The 23,085-nt window shown below is 37.8% G+C and overlaps 1 protein-coding gene across 1 annotated transcript in view; it reads left to right on the forward strand.

Annotated features, from left to right (window-relative positions):
• Window positions 1-23,085, forward strand: part of DCBLD2 (discoidin, CUB and LCCL domain containing 2) — an 88,203-nt gene that overhangs the window by 12,113 nt on the left and 53,005 nt on the right. The window contains exon 2 of the mRNA XM_047876028.1: window positions 5,751-5,978. Coding sequence (XP_047731984.1) covers window positions 5,751-5,978 — 228 coding nt within the window. The remainder of the gene's footprint in view (window positions 1-5,750; window positions 5,979-23,085) is intronic.

The following is a 23,085-nucleotide window of genomic DNA, read 5'->3' on the forward strand; positions in this document are numbered from 1 at the left end:
ATGTCTCATTTAATTTGTGCCCTTTGTGTTTGAATTGTTTGTATCCCCATTTTAGGGAGCTGAGATTTAGCAGCAATAAATAACCTTCTGAAAGTCACAGTGAGTGCTGGATAGGGCATTTAAAATCATGCCAGGACTCCAGAGCTCATTTGCCTAACCATTATGTTCTAAGTAGGATGTGTGCTTAGTGGGGGTTAAAGAGGATTTATACTTCTCACGTTCCTTCATGTAATTCAATTTTGTAAATTATCACACATGCAGAGAATAGTTTGGGCTTTAAAAAGAATGAAGCTGGGAGCTATTTCTTTTTCTAAAAATTGTCACAGTGACCTTCTTTAGGCTCTCCGAGCATATCCATCTTATGTAGTATTTTTAAAAAATAAGTGGAATTAAAGTAGTACCTTGAATTATTTATTTGAGATATGTAGTGATGCAATTTTAAAAATCTTATAGTAATAGGACTCATAGAGTACTTCAGTCCAAAAATTCACAATGCTAAATATTACACTAAAAATCTTCATTGTATCCAAATGAAATAGGATGTTTTAGTTAACTCTTGCAAGTTACTCCTTTGAATGCTTTTCTACTCTAAATGCCTCTTTTTCCAGCTTATAAGATCTCACAGATGCATTAGAAGATGTGACAGAAATGACACACTTGCTTAGAGCAAGTGTAGTCAGACTCACCTGTTCATAATGATTAAAAAAGAAAAAATCCTTGAAAGCTTGCTGGAAAAGTCTGAACCTTTCCCAGTTCATGATGGTCATCATGAAAGTTACATTGCTCCACATTTGTGGCATTATTTGTGCAAGCATCCTGCATTTGTGTTTGGTGTTGAAGAAAGTATTTTTAGAAGTCATGCAGTGTTTGTGTTAATACGATTCAGTCATTAGTATGATTTATATTCTGTATTAGTGTGAATAAAATATGGGGGTGGCTGCAGGGTCACATGTAATCAGTATCATGAGCATGTATGCAAAAAAACCACATTTGATTTGAAGTTTAGAGAAGGCTAAAATAAGCATATCTTCTTTATTGTATTAATACGTTATTATTTAAGTATGTTTAATGTTCTTTCTGTTTTCTCTAGGGATACGTAGTTTAAAAAAATACTCAGTTATTTTCCTGGAACAATACCAAAACTTGTATCTGGCTTAACACATCTGACCTTAGACTCTTCAGAGGAAGTGAACACATGTTCTATGAGTAATTCCCTAGATAAATCTGCAGCCAAACAAAGGAGCAGTGAGATCAAATTCCAGTGTCTCTTCTTCACTGAAATAAAATTGAAATTCAAAAATTACATTGACAGGCTTCTATCCTGGATGGTCAGTTATACTTTCGTGGAGACCATCTAGAGGAGGAGGGGGAGGAGGAGAAGCTGGCAGCGATGGTGGTGGTGATGGAGTTGAGAAGGAGAAAGATTTGGTGATGTTGGAGTTAATGGGTGATAGTGTATGGATTGGTCCTAGGAAAACCATTTGAAAGTTTTTTTTTCCCCATAGTAGTTATGCTGTCTTTGTCAATTCTGCCTCGTGAAAATGAATAACAAGAGGCAGTGTAGCTTGGTCACAGATCATTATTCTTTCCAACATACAAAGCTAAGCAGACAATTAGGAGACTTACTCCTGACCCTATTCACACCCTTTTTTAAACCCTAATTTTAAGAGCTCCTGACCCAGAAAAAAGTTATTCCAGGGATGTAGGCTAATAAAAAGGACATTTTCTCTCCTTTAACCTCCATTGACTTATAAAAATTGGGAAGTGGGACTGTAAAACTCTTTAGTATAATTACTGACCACAGCAGGGAAAGTATGCCCTAGGTTGTACCCTTAGTGGACAGAACAGCATTATCCTTTGGGCCAAAGGAAACCCAGCCAAGAACTCACTCAGATCTTCTGTCTGAGTTGTCCTAGTCTTTGCTCCAAGTCAGTCTTCTCAACCCCAGTACTCCTGACATGTAACATCAACCCTTTATTCTGGGGGCTGTCCTGTGCACATTGTAGGATCTTTAGCAGCATTCTTGACTTCTACCCCCAGATGCCAGTAGGATCCCACCCCCTCAGTTGTGGCAACCAAAAATATCTCCAGACATTGCCAAATGGGAGGTAAAATTGCTCCCGTGGGAGCCTCCCCCTCACCCCCCATTTGAGCACCACTGCTCTGAGTGTATTAGGTGATTAGTTGATAAAGAATATTTTCCAGATTTTAGTTTTACTTTTAAATACTTTGTTATTTTAAGTATTGTGCAGAATAGGATTTGCTTTTAAGAACTGTGAAAATAAACGGCAAGCACATTTTCTAATTTGGGGGTAAAAGTGAGGACAGGGTCTTTCTTTGAGAATTCAACATTATGACCTTTGGATGCCTAGTACAGTGGTTTTCTGAGTGCTGGTGGGGACCAGAGTAGGTCAGGATTGTACATGCATGGGTGTAGGAATACAATGTAAAATGTATTTCTTATTTGGGAATAACTGAGAAAAACATTTGAGAACTGCTGGCCTAGTGATAATGTATAAGCCCAGCTTCCCCTTTCAAACTGGAATATTCTAAACATATACTTCATAGCAATAAGTGTTTGTCCAGACCAGCTAAGCTGTTTATCTTGTCAGGTAAATTTATCAAAGTCTTGGGCATATGAAACATTCAAACTCGTTCACTGTAGTAGTAGATTTGAGACTCTCTTAACTTTGGTTTCTGGTGCATATCATCTTTTTGCTGGAGGAGGAAGCTCTGAACTCCATCACATATTTTAGAACATTCTTGGCACGTTACTTGTGGACTGTTCATGCCCTCCCCCTACACAAGATACTGAAAAAAGACCTCTCCATTTTAATTGTTTTCTTCATCAGCATGCATGTAAAAGTCCTGTTTTTCATCAGTTACATTTATTTTGTTGACTTGTAGAAATTGTGCTTTATAGAGGAAAGGGCAAGAAACATTTTGTGTATTACTTATTGAGAATCAAACATAAATATGAGCATAAAGACATAAAAATTACTAACACTGCTTGTACTTTTGTAAAATTCATCTTAAAATGGCAACCTTAAGTTAAATAATAGCCTATGGGGAATTCATTAGTTGGGACAATCTGCCATTACTAAGTCATGAATTCAGCTGTTAATAGGAAATTCTTGGCTTCCTGAAATCCATCAACACTTCCAGACACTTAAAAAGCTGCTTTAGTTCTATTCACTAAAGAAAATACATTTATATTTTGAGTTATTTCATTTGTTCAGCGGCTGCTTTTCAAAGATTTAAGCATTCCAGAAAGCACATTTTCATCTTTTCAGTATTAAGAAAACATTTCAAACTAGTTTCATAACGTTAGAAACTTTGTCTTAGGGGATAGTTTTTTTTTTTCTCTAAGGAAAAATGTTAATGATTATTCAAAAGTTATTTATATTACATTTCATTTATTTTTACAGAGACAGTTTTTATATCCCTGTGTTTCTAATTTGGATGATACTCAGAGATATTCAAGGTATTTTCTTGATGGTTTCAGGGAAAATTTGTGGGTTTTTTTTCTTCTAAGTTATCTAACATTTACATTTTATATTTGCAAAATATCAGTGAGTATATCACAAAAACTCACATATTTATTTCATGGTGCCTTTTTATATCATTGAGTGGCTATGCCTAGTTTTTGTGTGTAGAATGAAAGCAGGTGTAGAGAGAGCTGAAGTTTTAACATTGCTCAAAAGCTGAGCTTTATGTGAGATATTCGTTTAGGAAGCCAGATTGCTAGTATTGGCCTTTAAAATAGGCTAGGGGCGCCTGGGTGGCTTAGTCAGTTAAGTATCCAGACCTTGGCTCAGGTCATAATCTCAAGGTTCATGGGTTTGAGTTCCGTGTCGGACTCTGCTGTTAGCATGGAGCCCACTTTGGATCCTTTGTCAAATGTCTCCTGTGTGTATGCACTCTCTTTCTCTGTCTCTCAAAATTAAACATTTAAAAGTAGGCTAACAATACTAGGACGGATTTGAGAATTGCTTGATCAGGAAAGGATATAAAGTATTGTCATCATAAGCTTATACAGAGTGTTCTTTTATTAAAGTTAGTTTTGAGGGGTGCCTGGGTAGCTCAGTCGGTTAAGTGTCCCAACTCTTGATATTGGCTCAGGTCATGATCTCAGTTTTGTGAATTCGAGCCCCACATGTGGCTCTGCTCTGACCCTAAGGAGCCTGCTTGGAATTCTCTCTCTCCCTCTGCCCCACCCCTGCTCACACTCTCTCTGTCTTCCTCAAATAAACTTAAAAAAAAAAAAAAAAAAAAAACTTTTCAAAAAATTTAGTTTTGAGACTGGTTTGAAATTACTTTTTCATTGGTTCATGTACAATTTCCTTATACATCCAATTAATAAACATTTATTTTGCAACTACTTGCTAGATACTGTATTAACTTCTTACAGGCCTTTAAAGCTTTTATTCTAGCAAATGATATCAGCACTGCATTGTTCTTAAAAATAATAAATCAACATAATAGAAAATTCTGTTACAGCCATCTATATCTATATTGACTTTAAAACTCAGCACTGGGGCGCCTGGGTGGCTCAGTTGGCTAAGCGTCCGACTTCAGCTCAGGTCATGATCTCACAGTTCGTGAGTTCAAGCCCCGCGTCAGGCTCTGTGCTGACAGGTCAGAGCCTGGGGCCTGCTTCAGATTCTGTCTCTCTCTCTCTCTCTCTCGCTCTCGCTCTCTCCCCTGATCATTCTCTGTCTCTCTCAAAAATAAACATTAAAAAATAAATAAAACTCAGCACTGTCACTTTTAGTATAGTTTTTTGTGTAAGTACTGAATTATTCCAAAGATGATTATAGGTGGCTATTTTTGAACGAAAAAATACTATCGTTTGAGTACAGTGTACCCATCTTCCTTTTAGAGATTTAAAAGAGATTCATCATTGAATCCCATCATTAAGGAATGCTGACTGGTACAATTGGAGCAGCACCTGAAACTTCTTACCACTGCATGCCTCTTCTAGGTGCCCAAATACCACTTTTTATGAGAAAGGGAAGGGTGCAAATAATAGTACTATGTTAAGTTACCTGAGTCCCCATATCCAGTTGCAGAACGAATTGCTGGAGCAAATCCTGCTGCTACCAAGATAGGAAGGTTATTTTTCCTAATGTTTCATGATGTACAAATGCCATTTTTTCCTCCTCATTTGGTAGGAAAAAGTGAGGTTTTAGGAGGGGGAGTACTCCAGAGTCCAATTTCAGTAGAATGTAAAATTAAATTTCATTAAATATTGCTTTAATGCCTTCAAGGATGAATGCCTTGTAATACTGTGATCAGTAATCTGCATAACCTTTAGTCTTCTCACAGATTTTAGAAAGGTTTATATTTATAAATAAATGGATGAAGCTGATCACATACTTTTATTTTTATAGTTTATGTTGTCTTTGAACAGTTACTATGAATTAATACTCTTTTAAAGATTGGAATTGTGATATGTGTATAAATCTATTGTTAAGCTAATAAATCTGTTTATTCAGATTGGAAAGTTCTTTGAATAAGGATAATCATTGATCATTTTGACCTTACCTGGCTTCTCTCTTGGCTCCTGTGAGTAGATATATTAAGAACTCTATCATCCCTTTTATCTTGTGTAAGGAAAGTAAGTATTGGTGGCATAAAATATCTGTCATACATATTTTTAAATTTTCACAAAAAATCCTGATTATTTATAGTATAAGTTAAAGATGTAATAATAATTTATCATTCTTTTAACTCTTTTTTTTTTAAAGGTGATGGATGTGGACATACTGTACTAGGCCCTGAAAGTGGGACCCTCATGTCCATAAACTACCCACAGACCTATCCCAACAGCACCGTTTGTGAATGGGAGATCCGTGTAAAGATGGGAGAGAGAGTGCGCATCAAATTTGGTGACTTTGACATTGAAGATTCTGATTCTTGTCATTTTAATTACTTGAGAATTTATAATGGCATTGGAGTTAGCAGAACTGAAATAGGTAGGAATTTTTCTTGTAAATGTACATCACTGCCCTGAGTTTTAAAGCTAAAGCAATGTTTGATACTTGACATTGAATAACTAGTTGTATAGGATGATATGTAAGAAATTATTTGTGTGGACCATGTGTGGAAATCTCAATTTGAACCTTTTGGGAAGAGAAGATTCTTGTCTGTTTATTTACTCTCCAAATAAGCTTGTTGGTACTTTTGCAACAGGATGTACTTTTGCAAGCAGAATGTACTGCTTCCAAGAAGGAGGACATTAATTATCTCATTTTTTTGTTTTGTTTTTTTCCTGATCACTTTATTTGCAACTAAAGAATATAGGTATAATTCACGCATAATTCACACTTAGGAGGCAGTATATCATGGTGATTAAAGCATGGGTTTTGGATCCAAACTGCCTGGTTATAAACCCTCTCTCTGCTGTTAGCATATGTGTGACTTTGGGTGAGTTACCTGACCTGTTTTTTCATTTGTAAAATAGCGAATGAATTAGTAACATGTAAAGTGCTAAGAAGAGTACCTAACACATAATATATGCTTAGTAAATATTAGCTACTATAGTTGTTATTCTTAGCTAAGATCAGTGGTTTTCAATTATGCCTGCATATTAGAGTCACCTGGAAAGACTTTAAATAATACTGTATACCTGGTCCCCATCCTGGACCAGTTGAATCAGAATTGATTGGGTGTGACCCACGCCCCTGTATTTTAAAAGCTTCCCAGGAGAATCTACTCTGTCGTTAAGGTAAGAACCTTTGGCTTTTAGAGATCAGTCCCTTTGTTTTAGGAAAGGCAGAAAAAATCTAAGACTCTTTGGGTGAGCTAACATCATAAAGAAATCTTGAATTCTTTCTGAGTTAATTTGGAAACATTGATTGGTACAAATGTATAAAATGTCTTTTAGAAGTATAATTGGAACCCAGTATCTTTAAGTGTGATGTTCATCCTCTCGCCTCTTCCCCATCTCTGGTCTAATCCTTCATGTCTTCTCTATTTTTTGGCCTCTTACCTGTGGGAGCAAGGCCTGGTGCTTTTTTTTTTTTTTTTTTTTTTTTTTTGGTAGGGTCGTTCTTTATTATTTTCTTTCTTTTTTCCTTTTTTTTTTTTTTTTTTTTTTTAGTTTATTTACTTATTTTAAGAGAGAGCATGTGAGCAGAGGGAGGAGCAGAGAGAGAAAGAATCCCAAGTAATTAATCTCCACACTGACAGTGCAGAGTCTGATGCAGGACTCAAACTCACAAACTGTGAGATTATGACCTGAGCCAAAACCTAGACTCAGATGCTTAACTGAGTCACCTAGGTGCCCCTTCTTTATTTTTTCTAAGTATGATCTGTTTCGGATTTTATCTTTAAGTTATTCAGTTTTAGTAAGTTGTTTGCCTGGTAAATTACCCAGTTCACCTGGGTCTTCAAATTCATTTGCAGTGATGTCTGCAAAATAGAATCCTATGGCTTTTTTTCTAATGGTTATTTCAGTGGTTTTGTCAATGGTTGTTTTCTTCATGACATTTTTTGTTTGTTTTCTTTATTTGTACTCTTTTTTTTTCCCATGTCAGCTAGTGGTTTGCCTATTTTGTTTCTTCAAAAAATGGAATTTGATTTATTAACTGTATTTAGATCTGTTCTTTTTTTTCTCTCCCTTATTAATCTTTGTTTCTAGTTCCGTTATTTCATTTTCTTCATTATACTCGTTTTGAGCTTATTTTGCCTTTTGTTTCTGAGCTTTTAGAAAAGAATTTTAATTGATTTACATTCTTTCATTTTTATTGATAAGTATGTCTAAAGCTGTGGGGTTTAATTTGATATGCCACAGATTGATTTATAGTGTTATCAATACTTTTTTGGAATTCTGTAATTTGTTTTGTATTTCCCTTTTACCCACTAACTGTTTACTATTGGGTAAATAATACATAAGTAGATTTATTTCCTGTTGGAAGTACCTTTCTTTGCTGCTGTTAATAATTTTTATTTTTACTGCATTGTGGTCATAAATATTTCTGAGTGTGGTTGGAAGGGATATCACTATTTCATGGAACTTGCTAATATTTTCTGCATAACCTAATATACAACCTTTATTATGAATGTCCCGTGTATGCTTGAGAAGGTTTATTTGCTAATATCAAGATGCAAAGTTTGATATACATTCAGAAGATTTGTCTTATTTATTATTTAGATTTTCTTTTTTTTTTAACTTTTTTTAATGTTTATTTTTGAGAGAGAGAGAGACATAGCACAAGCAGGGGAGGGGCAGAGAGAGAGGGAGACACAGAATCTGAATGAGGCTTCAGGCTCTGAGCTGTCATCTCAGAGCCTGACTCGGGGCTCAAACTCACAAACCGTGAAATCATGACCTGAGCTGAAGTCAGACACTTAACCGACTAAGCCACCCACGCGCCCTTCTGTTTAGATTTTCTACACATATCTTTATTTTTACCTACTTGATTGGTATGTCTCTTTTTTCCTGTTTTTCCTTGGGATTTTGCTTTTACGGGAGTTGCAGTGTTGCATAAATATTCTTGATTATAATATCTTTATTTTAAATTGTGACCTCCAGCATTAGATGTTTCCTTTGTCATGTCTAATAATACTTTTAGTTTGAATTCTTTGTCTCTCAATATCTGCATATCCTCCTTCTTGTCTCTTTCTGTTTTCATTTGCCTGGTATACCTGCTTTGCAATTTTTAGCCTTTCTATATCATTTTGTTTTGTATGTGTTTCTTGTATGTAGCACATTTTTCACGGTTTATTTTGTGAAGTAAGTTGAAAAAAAATTTTTTTGATAGTTAAGCCCATTTGCAGTTATTTATAAAATTGGAATGTTTTATCTCGAGTTTATCGTATTTTAAGCTATAATTATATGTATTTGTTGTGCTTATTTCTTTCTTTTGGTTTTTTGTTTTTTTTTTTTTTGGTTTGAGAGAGAGAGAGTGAAAGTGGGGGAGCGAAACAGAGGGGGGAGGGGGAGGGGGGAGAGAGAGAGAGAGAGAATGAATATGAGTCTTAGGCAGGCTCCATGCTTAGCTCAGAGCCTGACTGACATGGGGCTTGATCCCATGACCCTGGGATCATGACCTGAGCTGAAATTAAGAGTCAGACACTTCAACTGACTGAGTCACCCAGGCACACCTTGTTCGTATTTCTTTACATTGTTTTCTTTCCTTTTTATTTTAAAACTGCTTTTGGAGTTTAATAAGTTTTATAATTTTGTTCTAAGTGTTATCTTTCAATTTATACTATTTTTAAAAAAAAATTTTTTTAATGTTTATTTTTGAGACAGAGAGAGACAGAGCATGAATGGGGGCGGGTCAGAGAGAGGGAGACACAGAATCTGAAGCAGGCTCCAGGCTCTGAGCTGTCAGCACAGAGCCCAATGTGGGGCTCGAGCTCACAGACTGTGAGATCATGATCTGAGCTGAAGTCGGGTGCTTAACCGGCTGAGCCACCCAGGCTCCGCGGATTTGTCTTTTTTTGATGGTGTTCTTTAACTCCTACCAATTGTCTGTGCTACCTGCTGCATAACATTCAATGAACTATTCTACCTCTTCTTTTCCCTACTTTTACTCTGTTAGAACATAAATTCATAACATGCAGCCTACATCATATAACCTCTTATTCTTCAACCCCTCTCTAACTTTTCTGGATCTGTTTTGTTTTAATTTTTTAAGGTTTATTTATTTATTTTGAGAGAGAGTGCAAGTTGGGGAGGGGCAGGGAGAGGTTGAGAGGGAGAGAGACAGAATCGCAAGCAGGCTCCACACCGTCAATATAGAGCCCAATGTGGGGCTCAAAGTCATGAACTTCAAGATCATGACCTGACCTCAAATCAGACATTTACCTAACTGAGCGACCCAGGCGCCTCTCTAGTTCTGTATTTAAAAATAACAAATGGGGGCGCCTGGGTGGCTCAGTCAGTTGAGCGTCCGGCTTCGGCTCAGGTCATGATCTCACAGTCTGTGAGCTCGAGCCCCGTGTTGGGCTCTGTGCTAACAGCTCAGAGCCTGGAGCCTGCTTCGAATTCTGTGTCCCCCCCTCTCTCTGCCCCTCCCCTGCTCATGCTCTGTCTCTGTCTCAGAAATAAATAAACATTAAAAAAAATTTTTTTTAATAAATAAAATAAAAATAACAAATGTTCATTTTCAGCCTTTTGCGCAAGTTCTCCCAGTCATACTGTGAATGGGTAAAATTTATCTTAGACTAGATTGATTCTTGAAGCAGAACTTATGGGTGCAGAATTTCTTGCATGTTTAAAATTGCTTTTTAGGGGCATCTGGGTGGCTCATTTAAGCCTCCAGCTTCGGCTCAGGTCATGGTCTCATGATTCGTGGGTTCAAGCTCCATGTCACGCTCTGTGCTGACAGCTCAGAGTCTGGAGCCTGCTTCGGATTCTGTGTCTCCATCTCTCTCTGCCCCTCCCCTGCTCGTGCTCTGTCTCTCTCTCTCTCTCTCTCTCTCTGTCTCTCTGTCTCTCTGTCTCTCTCAAAAATAAACATTTAAAAAAACTGCTTATTTTTAAATTTGTATTACACGAAGACTTGAGGATCAATTTGATTTTATGTAAATATGTCCTTGATTCACATGTTCTTTCTTTGAGTTTATTGATTTATTTTTAAATACTCTTCTGGAGTGCCTCAGTAGCTCAGACAAGTGTCCAACTCTTGATTTTGGCTCAAGTCATGATCTGGGATTGAGCCCTGCGTCGGGCTCCCTATGGACAGCACAGAGCCTGCTCTCTGTCAAAAATAAATAAGTAAACATTTAAAAAAATAAAAAAAATAAATACTCTTCCATTATCGCCTGACTTTTTGTATTGATTTTTGAGAAGTTTATTTACCTTTAAAGTCTTAATAGTGTTACAAGGATATGTGTTGAAGGTGATCATTGTGGGCTGGTTTTCATTGATATCCAGTGACCTCTTTCAATATATAGATACAGATCTTTCACTTCGGGAAAGTTTTGTGGGATGATACTTTTAATATTCTGTTCCATTGTCTTGTGGGTCTTTTTTTGATTTTAAGTATAAGAAAATTAGATCTTCCTTGCCCTTTCAGCCACATTCTCACCAGTCCTTTTAGTTTTTTATTTCCTTTTCATTCTATTTTTATTCTTTTTTTCAATATTCATTATCATGTTTTCATTATAATCCATTATTCCTTGTGCACTTTGTACATAAATATGGTCTTTACTTTTTATGTAATTTTGTCATTTGTTTTGTGAGACCAGCTCTTAGTTCTTTCAGATTTTGTCCATCCCTGTTTTTAGTTTTTGATTTTCTGTTTCAAGTGGTTTTATCATATCTCCAATTGTTTGAGGACATAACATTAAGTTTGGAGTGTTTTTTTAGTGGGAGGAGGTTTCCATAACCTGAATTGTTGGGATTCTTGTATTTTGTTTGTATACTATATATTTTTTTTAGTAGATAAAGGCTGTAGCTAGGTATTTGTGTGGACAAGGGTGGTAGTTTGCAGTGCTTTGTTTACTTTATAGTTTGTGATAGGTTCATGATAGCCCTCTTCTGCCAGTGTAGTAGGTACTTTCTTTTTCTAGAAAAGAGGTTGAGGTGGAGGAGGAGTTGTGTTCTTTCTTTCTTTCTTTCTTTCTTTCTTTCTTTCATCTTGCAGGATTCTAAATTTTTCCCTCTTGCTTTGCTTTTTCTCTCCTTTACAATGTATGTTCCAAAGAATTCCTCTCTATTGCTTTTAACCTACTTCTCCCCTGAAGTGTTTCCTTTCCAAAATTGCACTACTGAGGATTTCTGCGCTCTTAAGTTCCTTCCCTGAAGTCAGTATTCTCATTTACCAGTGGATTGTTTTTCCCGGTATTTTCTGGCTGTGCATGGGATACCTTGATCATCTTTGTCTTCCCCAATGGGTCTTTCCTTGACTTCTACCACTTAGGTTATTCTTAGACTCCCTGAAGTCTGTTGCTATGCTTTACTGGTCTGTGACCCTTTGAGTTTCTTCCTCCTTCTTTTAAAGTTGTCTTTGTAAAAAATAATTATTTTATGTCAAAATAAAGTGATAAGTACTCTTTCATTTGAAAGCAGTAAAAGTATTACAATACAGTCATCATTGCTAACATTTTCCATTTAGAGCAGTTTTCCATAAGCAGGAATTGAAGAAATGGTGGGTCATCTTAACGAGTGTAGGTATCTTGAATGATACATGTAAGAGCCACACAGTTTTATGTGAGATAAAGTCCTAGCCTATGAAAACAAGTCGCCAGAAAGGCAAAAGGCATCTCATATCTGTTCATCATGAAAATACATGGAATCCTGTGGATAGTTTTCATGAGAAGGCTCAGTGGAAATTTAAATTTAATCTGGATTTGTCCCTAATGACGAGGTGTATCATATGAGGTTGTTTGTAGCATTGCAAAGTACAGAAGCCATACACAATTCAAAATACCGTAGTGAATCTTTGTGCCCTGTAATGGTCAAGCTAGCTTAGTGACCTAGAAGAGAAAAAAAAAAAAATACACTTTGTCTGTATAAATGATGTTATCACTTCAAAATGTTTCCTCTAATGTTTGAGGCATGTCAATGAAGAATTGACAACTGTCATTTTTTGGCAGGATTCAACTGGATAAAACTTAAGCTACTGTGCAGTCCTACCCACGAATTCCTATTTGTGGGCCTTTACAGGAAATACTATAAAAAGCCTTTGACATCTCCTAAGTGGTGACAATTTTATTTTTCTATAAAAGCTTTGAAAGAAATTTCATGGTATGCTATGTATGTCTCATCTGTGATGCTTTGACGACACATCTGGTTTTTACTGAAGTCTGTACGTTGTTGTGACTCATCATTTTTATATTAATTATACTTAGTATGAGAAATTCTGCCAGCTATCAAGAAAGAAACTATCAACTTAATAAAAGCCAAAGCATTGAGTCACTACATTTATAGGAGCTTTTATTAATAAAATAGAAACAGATTAATGATTTTCTCTTCTGTCCAGAGGTTTGATTACTTCCCAGAAGATAAGTCTTACCCTCAAAGTGTAAGTTTCCTAAGAGAGAAGGAAAACCTGCTAAGAAAAATTTGATGGGGAAGATTGGTACTCCTTTGTAAATATTTTGGTCCACATGAATGCTATAAAATTTTCCATTGAGGCCCTTTGGTTACCATCATAGATAGTTATAAAAAGTTATGTGCTCCTGCCATTCTTTAAGAGGTTATTATTAGAGGCACCTAATACTTAAAAAAAATGCAAATTTTTAAAAATATATTCCCTCCTTGAATTTTTAATTAGTAAAAAATATATAAAAATTTTATGTTCACATGGATATAGTGAAATTGGTACCTTTTTAAATGTTGCAATCTCTTAGTAGTTATAGCTCACTCGGCTAGCAGTCTTGAAATACATATTAAGAATCCTTCTTGAGGAAATATTTCAAAAACTAAAGAAGATGTCTATTCCAACATTTTTCACTATATAGAAATTGGAAGCAATCTAAATTTCTAACAATTAGGAGATTTATATCGACCATATAACCAGTTCTCGTCTATCACGGATTGTTTGCTATAAGCATTTTCTTACCCATCTTTTGGTGAATGTGAGTGTCCAGTTCGACATCTAGAAGAGGAGTTGCTGGTTCACTGGATATGCATGTGTTCAGCTTTAGTAGATATTGCCGAATGCATTTGTGGTTGTGGTGGTTTAGACACATCAGTTGTGTATGAGAATTCCAGGTACTTATCTCTCCTTTTGCCATTTTAACCATTCTTGGGTGTGTGTGTGCTGATACCACATTGTAGCTTTGCTTTGCATGTCCCTGATGGCTAATCGTATTATTCTCTTTTCATGTGTTTATTAGCCATTTGACTATCTTTTCTGAAAAGTGTTGAAATATTCTATGCATTTTTTTTCTGTTGGGTGATCATTTTCTTATTTGTAGTAGTTCTTTCTATATACTGGCATGAGTTCTTTGAGGTATGTGTATTAATTTTTTTTTAATGTTTACCCATTTACTTTTTTAAAAAATTTTTTAATGTTTTATTTATTTTTGAGAGAGAGACAGAGAGAGCATGAGCAGGGGAGGGGCAAAGAGAGAGGGAGGCACAGAATCCGAAGCAGGCTCCAGGCTCTGAGCTGTCAGCACAGAGCCTGACGCAGGGCTCGAACTCACAAATGTGAGATCATGACCTGAGCCGAAGTCGGCTGCTCAATTGACTGAGCCACCCAGGCACCCCATATCCATTTACTTTTGAGGGAGAGAGAGAAAGGGAGACAGAGAATCCCAGGCAGGCTCTTCACTGCCAGCTCAGAGTCCAACATGAAGCCCAAACCAACAAACTAAAAACCATGACCCACGCCAAAACCAAGAGTCAGATACCCAACTGACTGAGCCACTGAGGCACCCCGTATGTACAAAATATATATTCTTCTGGGGTGCTTCGGTGGCTCAGTTGATTAAGCATCTCACTCTGGATTTCAGCTCAGGTCGTGATCTCACAGTTCATAAGATCAAACCCATGTGGGGCTCTGTGCTGACAGTGCAGAGACAACTTGGGATTCTCTCTCTCCCTCTCTCTGCTCCTCCCCCACTCATGTTCTCCTTCTCTCTCTCTCTCAGAAATAAGTAAACTTTAAAATGTGTGTGTGTGTATGTATATATGTGTGTGTGTATATATATGTACACATATGTGTGTATATATACACATATATGTTCCCTTCTATGGCCTTTCTTTTTATCTCCCTATTGGTATCTTTTGGTAGACTTTAATTTTAACCATTTTAATTTTCAGTTATTCATTTTTTAAGTTTATGGTTACCATTTTTTTGTGTTCTCTTTTAAAATCCTTGCCCCTCATAGTTCATGAAGTTGTTCCCAACATTTTCCTCTTAAAAAAGCTTTATTGTTTTCCTTTCTACACATATTACCTTCAATCCGTCCATAATTGATTTTTGTACATGGCATGGGAAGTAGGAGTAAAAGTGTCAAGGTACATTTTCCCATGTGGACTTTATTTTTATCTTATTTAAAAAACTTTTTTTAAAGTTTGTTTATTTTGAGAGAGAGTGCAGGGGAGGGGTGGAGAGAATCCCAGGCAGGCTCCACACTGTCAGTGCAGGGCTTGAACATGAACCGTGAGATCATAACCTGAGCCAAGATCAAGAGTCAGACACTTAACTGGCTGAGCCACTCAGGAGCCCCTGGACTTTATTTTTAAATGTACAAATACTGGGTCTGTCATTTATTCATGAAAAAATAACACTGAAATTACCATCTTCTCCTGAAATCAAAATCCACAATGATTTTTTTTGATATACAAAAATACCCTCTTAATTTATATCTTTTTTTAGAGAGGGCAGGAGAGAAGGGGGAGAGGGAGAGAGAGAGAGACAAAATCTCAAGCAGGCTCCACACTCAGCATGGAGCCCAACATGGGGCTTGATCTCATGAGTGCGAGATCATGACCTGAGCCAAAATCAAGAGTCAGGACACTTAACCGACTGAGCCACCCAGGTACCCTGAAAAATACAGTTTTATTTTATTATTTTTTAAAATTAATTTATTTACAGAGAGAGAGAGAGAGAGAGAGAGAGAATGAGCGAGAGAATGAGCATGAATGGGGAGGGGCAGAGAGAAAGGATCCCAAGCCAGCTCTTTGCTGGTCAGTGGAGCCCAATGCAGGGCTCGAACTCACAAACCATGAGATCATGACCTAAGCTGAAATCAAGAGTCAGATACTTAACAGACTGAACCACCCAGGTGCTCCATCTGAAAAATATACTTTTAAGGTAGTCACCACTGTCTTTTAGAAGTAAAGGCAAATCCATTATTGGTGTTACTGCTATTGCTTTTAAAAATGGTAAATATTTGTTACTTGTTCTTTTAAATATATGCTAAAAAAATATACTCAATATTGTTTAAAAGGAAATTAGATCTGTACCTTCCCATGATTATCTTCTCCATGTAAGTCTTTGTTGAAACAGTTAAAGGTAATCCTAAGTCCAGCCAAAAGCAACTTATTGTTAGTCACCATATAATCGAAATCATTATGGGAAGACAGTCATTCAAAAGAAGAACATGACTCAAAGCAATCTACACATTTAATGCAATTCTATCAAAATACTGCTGACATTTTTCACAGAGCTAGAACAAACAATCCTAAGATGTATATGGAACCACAAAAGATGCCAAAACAATCCTGAAAAAGAAAAGCAAAGCTGGAGGCATCCTGATTCTGGACTTGAAACTGTATTACAAGCCGTAGTCATTAAGACACTATGGGACTGACACAAAAACAGACACTGTATCAGACAGTGTCTGTCTATTGGAACAGAATAGAAAACCAGAAATGGATCCACAACTATATGGCCAACTCATCTTCAATAAGGTAGGAAAGAATACCGCATAGAAAGAAGACTGTCTCTTCAACAAATGGTGCTGAGAAAACTGGACATCTTCTGCAACATGCAGAACAATGAAATTGGACCACTTTCTTACACCATATACAAAAATTCAAAATGGACGAAAGACCTAAATTTGAGACAGGGAAAACTATCAAAATCCTAGAGGAGAGCACAGGCAGCAACCTGTTTGACCTAGGCTGGAGTAACTTGTTACTAGACACATCTCCCGAGGCAAGGGAAACAAAAGCAAAAGTGAACTATTGGGACCTCAAGATAAAAAGCTTCTGCATAGAGAAGGAAACAGTCAAAACTAAAAGGCAACTGATGGAATGGGAAATGATATTTGCAAATGACATATAAGATAAAAGGTTAGTATTCAAAATCTGTAAAGAACTTATCAAACTCACCACCCTAAAAACAACTGATCTAGTTAAGGGTGAGAAGACATGAATAGACATTTTTCTAAAGAAGACATCCAGATGGCCAACAGGTGAAAAGATGTTCAGTGTCACTCATCATTAGGGAAATACAAATCGACCACGATGAGATACCACCTCATACCTGTCAGAATGGCTAAAATTAACAACATAAGAACAGATGTTGGCGAGAATGTGGAGAAAGGGGAACCCTTTTGTACTTTTGGTGGGAATGCAAACTGGTGCAGCCACTCTTGAACACAGTATGGAAGTTCCTCAAAAAGTTAAAAATAGAACTACCGTATGACCCAGCAATTGCACTACTAGGTATTTACCCAAAGGATACAAAAATACAAGTTCAAAAGGGTACATGCACCCCAGTGTTCATAGTGGCATTATCAGCAATAGCCACACTGGGGAAAGAACCAAAGGGTCCATCGACTGATGAATGGATAAAAAAGATGTGCTATTGTATACACAACGAGTTATTATTCAGCCATCAAAAAAGAATAAGATCTTGCCATTTGCAACAGCATGGATGGAGCTAGGAGCTAGAGCTAAGCAAAATAAGAGATAAATATATGGTTTCATTCATATATGGAACTTAAAACAGATGAATATATAAGGGGGGGGGAGAAAAAAGGGAAACAAACCATAAGAGGCTCTCAAAGATGGAGATCAGTGGCACCTGGGTGACTCAATTGTGCGTCCAGCTTCATCTCAGGTCATGATCTCAGTGTTCATGAGTTCAAACCCTGCATCGGGCTCACTGGGCTCACTGCTGTCAGCATGGCCTCCTCTGGATCCTCTGTCCCGTCCCCCCGCCACACACACATGCACACGAGCGCGCGCGCGTTCTCTCTCTCTCTCTCTCTCTCTCTCTCTCAAAAACATTTAAACAGAACAGAGGGTTGATGGAGGGAGGTGGGTGGGGGATGGGCTAAATGGGTGATGGTTATTGAGAAGGGCACTTGTTATTATGAGCACTGGGTGTTGTATGTAAGTGATGAGTCACTGAATTCTGTTCCTGAAACCAATATTGCACTGTACGTTAACTAACTAGAAATTAAATAAAAATTTTAAAAAGGTGGGGGGAAGAAGAGTATGTGAAATCACTCTGTCAGATGGCTAATTTTATACCTCCATCTCACTCTGGCCCACCAAGCACAAGGCAGTGATCCTTATTGGTGGACGTTACTTACTGATAGAATCTTTTCTAAACATTTTCTGGGTATTAAAATGCCCTCTTATGCATTTTAGGCGCTTCAGCTGCGCATTTGCCCTGTTCTGCTACACTAAGCTTTCCAAGGGCAACAGTGTGCCAGTCTAGTTTCATCACTAAATTCCTAGTGCATACCTCTCTCAGTGCCTGGATATTCAGAGGCTCAGTTCATTGATGAATTACTTTGAAAGTTCCAAATTTGGAATTGTTTTTGTGATTAGAAGTGCTTCTGGACATAAGCACTAAAGTCACATGCTTAAATCAGTTTGTAAATTAGGAGTGATATTCTCTAAGCAAACTCCATTTCCATCTATTCCATCTATTGGAGGTGGACAGATTTGATGTGCTTTTGCTCTAACAAGTACCTCCCACCCTCTACCTTCTCTTTCTAAGTTGCAAGTTTGTAAGGAGAGTGTTGTTCTGTGACAGACCTCTTGGGTAAGTTAAATGATCTTCCATTTAGTCGAGAACATAAATCGGATTTCTTAAGTTTTATGGTAGTAATAATAGCACCTCTAATCTATTTCACATCAGAGGGATTGCTTCCCTCTTTTGAATATAGAATATTTTTATTTAACAACTTCCAGAGTTTATTGCTGTTCACTATCTACCAAAAGTATAGTTAATACAGACTTTGAAAGACATCTGATAACCTTAAGACCTCTAAGCTCTATGCAAGAGGATGCAAACTCATTGCCAACAGGGGATGGGGTGAGTGTAGTAACAGCATTGCACTGATAAATGCTAACTGAGCTTCGGGATTGGGGACTTTATGGAGTGGTGGGGACTGTAACAAACCAATGTATGACTTTTTCTCTTTAAAGGGGACAGCCATTACTTAGGTACAGTCATGTGGAGAACTGGCCCGGGTGTCTTTTATTTATTTTTATTTATTTTTATTTTTTGAGAGAAGCCAGAAATTCAGAATTTATGTGAAGTTTAAAGATTTTTTAAATTGTTTTTAATGTTTATTATTTATTTTTGAGAGAGAGACAGAGCATGAGTGGGGAGGGGCAGAGAGAGAGGGAGACACAATCTGAAGCACACTCCAGGCTCTGAGCTGTCAGCACGAGCCCAATTCAGGGCTTGAATGCACAAACTGTGAGGTCATGACCTGAGCCAAAGTCGGATGCTTAACCAACTGAGCAAGCCAGGTGCCCCGAAGTTAAAAGATTTTTAAATCTTGGCAGCTAATCATTATTGAAATAGTGTAAACCCCAAATTGTATAGGCCAAGAGGACCTGAGTCATGGGTAGATTCCAACCTCTGCACTTTATTTCTCTCGGATTTGATCATCCAAAGGCAAGGTATCCTTACTATACAAGCATCCCTCAGAGGTATGGTGGGTTCAGTTTTATATCCCGGCAGTAAAGCGGGTATTGGAATAAAGCAAGTCAAATGAATTTTTTGGTTTCCCCATGCATATAAAAGTTACATTTACACTATACTATAGTAAGCGTGCAGTAGCACAAGATATGTGCTATACATAACTTACATATACATAACTTAAAAATACTTGATTGTTGAGGCATCTAGGTGGCTCAGTTGCTTAAGCGTCCAACTTTTGACTCAGCTCAGGTCATTATCACATGGTTGTGAGATCAAGCTCCGTGTCAGGTCAGCATGGAACGCAGAGCCTGCTTAGAATTCTCTTATCTCTCTCTCTAAAAATAAATAAATTTAAAAAATACTTTCTCAAAAAAAAAATACTTGATTGCTAAAAATTGCTAACCATCACCTGCACTTTCAGTCTTTTCAGTCAATCTTTTTGTTGGTGGAGGATCTGGGGTCAGTGTTGATGACTGTTGACTGATCAGAGTGGTGGTTGCTGAAGGCTGGGGTGACTGTGGCAGTTTCTTTAAGACTGCAATGAACTTTGCAGCATCAGTTGACTCTTCCTTTCAGAAACGATTACTCTATAGCATGTGATGCTGTTTGATAGCATTTTACCCGCAGTAGAACTCATTTCAAAGTTGGGGTCCATCTTCTCAAACCCTGCCACTGCCTTGTCAACTAAGTTTATATACTGTTCTAAATCCTTTGTTGTCATTTCAGCCATCTTTATGGCATCTTCACCAGGAGTGGTTTCCATCTCCAGCAACCACTCTCTTTGCTCATCCATAAGAAGCGCTACTCATACATTCGAATTTTATCATGAGATTGCAGCATTTCAGTTACATCTTCAGGATCCCCTTCTAATTCTCTTGCTGTTTCCACCACATCTGCAGCTACTTCCTTCATGGAAGTCTTGAACCCTTCACAGTCATCCATGAGGGTTGGAATCAACTTCTTCCAAACCCATTAAGGTTGATAATTTAACCATATCCCATGAATCATGAATGTTCTTAATGGTATCTGGAATGCTATATCTTTTCCAGGAGGTTTTCAGTTTACTTTGCCCAGATCTGTCAGAGGAATCTCTATCCATGGCACCTGTAGCCTAATGAAATGTATTTCTTAAATAATAAGACTTGAAAATCAAAATCCCTTCTTCATCCATGGACTGCAGAAGCAATATTATGTTAGCAGGCATGAAAACAACATTAATTTCATTGTATATCTCCATCAGGGCTGTTGAATGACCAGGTACATTGTCAACGAGCAGTCATATTTTGAAAGCAGCCTTTTTTCTGATCAGTAGGTCTTAACAGTGGTCTTAAAATACTTAGCAAACCATGTTTCATACAGATGTGCTATCATCCAAGCTTTGTTGCTCCATTTCTAGAGCACAGGCAGAATAGATTAAGCATAATTCTTAAGGGTTCTAGGATTTTTGAAATGATAAATGGACATCAGCTTCAACTTAAAGTCCCCAGCTGCCATAGCCCCTAATAGGAGAGTCAGCGTGTTGTTTGAAGCTTTGAAGCCAGGTATTGACTTCTCTCTAGCTATGAAAGTCCTAGATGGCATCTTCTTCCAACTGGGTACTGTTTGTCTACACCGAAAATGTGTTGTTCAGTGTAGCCACCGTCATGAATTATCTTAACTAGATCTTCTGGATGATTTGCTGCAGCTTTTTCAGCATTTGCTGCTTCACCTTTCACTTTTATGTCCTAGAGATTGGTTTCTTAAATCTTACAAATCCATTGCTGCTAGCTTCCAGCTTTTCTTCTGCAGCATTCTCACCTCTCTCAGCCTTCACAGATTTAGGGCCTTGCTCTGGATTAGGCTCTGCTTAAGGGGATGCTGTGTCTGGCTTGATCTTTTCTTTAGAAGACTAAAACTTTCTTCACATCAGCAGTAGGACTGTTCCATTTTCGTATTCATGTGTTCACTGGAGGAGCACTTTTAATTTCATTCAAGAATTTTTCCTTTGCTTTCACAGTTTGGCTATTTGGCACAAGAGGCCTAGTTTTCAGGCTGTTTCAGCTCTTGACATGCATTTCTTACTAAGCTCAATGATTTCTAGCTTTTGATTTAAAGTGAGAGATGTGCGACTTTTTCACCTGAATGTTTAGAGGCCACTGAAGGGTTATTAATTGGACTAATTTCAATAGTGTTGGGTCTCACGGTAAAGGGAGGCCTAAGAAGAGGAAGAGAGATGGGAATGACTGGTTGGAGGAGCAGTCAGAACACACACATTGATTAAGTCTGCCAGTCCTGGGGCGCCTGGGTGGCGCAGTCGGTTAAGCGTCCGACTTCAGCCAGGTCACGATCTCGCGGTCCGTGAGTTCGAGCCCCGCGTCAGGCTCTGGGCTGATGGCTCGGAGCCTGGAGCCTGGAGCCTGTTTCCGACTCTGTGTCTCCCTCTCTCTCTGCCCCTCCCCCGTTCATGCTCTGTCTCTCTCTGTCCCAAAAATAAATAAAAAACGATGAAAAAAAAAAATTTAAAAAAAAAAAAAAAAGTCTGCCAGTCCTACGGGTTTCATGGCACCCCAAAACAGTCATGACAGTAACATCAAATCACAGGTTGCAGATTACCCTAACAACTCTAACGATAATGAAAAAGCCTGAAATATTGTAAGAATTACTAAAATGTGACACAGAGACACAAAGTGAGCAAATGTTTGTTGGAAAAATGGTGCCGACAGACTTGCTAGATGCAGGATTGTCACATACCTTCAGCCTGTAAGAAAAAAGGCACAATCTGCAAAGCACAATAAGGCAAAGTGCAATAAAATGAAGTATGCTTGTACACCAGAGTAGATTTCTGGTTGGATTCGTTTTGTGTTGTTTTGTAATGTTACCACAAACCTAGCAGCTTAAAATAGCATAATTGATTATCTCAGTTTCTGTAGATCAGAAGTCTGGGTTTGGCATGACTGGCTTCCCTGTTCAGGGTCTTGCCTGGTTGAAATCAAGGTAATCATCTAGGGATGTGGTTCCTTTCTGAAGCTGGAGGTTCTCTTCAAGCTCTTTGCTTGTTGGCAGAATTCACTTGTAATTGTAAAACTGGGGTCCCATTTTCTTGCTCCCTATTGCCCAGGGACTGTTTTCAGTTCCAAAGACCACCTGCAGTGTTCAGCACATAGATGTTCTTTTTCTTTTAGGCCAGCAGGCATTTCTCTGTAATTTCCAGTTAATAGACTAACCAGAGGAAACACTTTGCTTTTAAAGGGCCTGATTAGGTCAGGCAAACCCAGGAAAATCTCCCTCTTACCATATATGTAATATACAGATAGTTAAAAAAAAATTTTAAAGGCAGGAATCCGGTTAAGAGAATACTCTAGAAGCATAGGAATGTCACATACCAGAGGAAATTTTTTTAAGTTTATTTATTTTGACAGAGAGAGAAGGGGGCAGGGGGAGAGAGAATCCCAAGCAGGCCCCACACTGTCAGCACAGAGCCTGGTGTGGGGCTTGATCTCACGAACCTGCGCTGAAATTGAGTCGGATGCTTAACTGACTGAGCCACTGAGGTGCCCCAGTAATCGTTTTAAATATGGAAATAAGTTATACTTAACAACTCTATGTGCCATTATCTAAAGTATGGAAAAATTGGAAACCTGAGTTTCCATGGTAGAGGAAATAGTTACATTTACTACTGCTTATGCACTTAGAATTGGTTCTTGCCCCACCACATTTTCCTGAGGCCCTTAAGTCCATTTCCTTTGGAGCATACTTGGGAGTCCTTAGCCACTTTCTCCGCTGAGGCTTCCTTGTA

This window comes from Prionailurus viverrinus, chromosome C2 (genome assembly GCF_022837055.1).
Source record: "Prionailurus viverrinus isolate Anna chromosome C2, UM_Priviv_1.0, whole genome shotgun sequence".
NCBI classification, from domain to species: domain Eukaryota; kingdom Metazoa; phylum Chordata; class Mammalia; order Carnivora; family Felidae; genus Prionailurus; species Prionailurus viverrinus.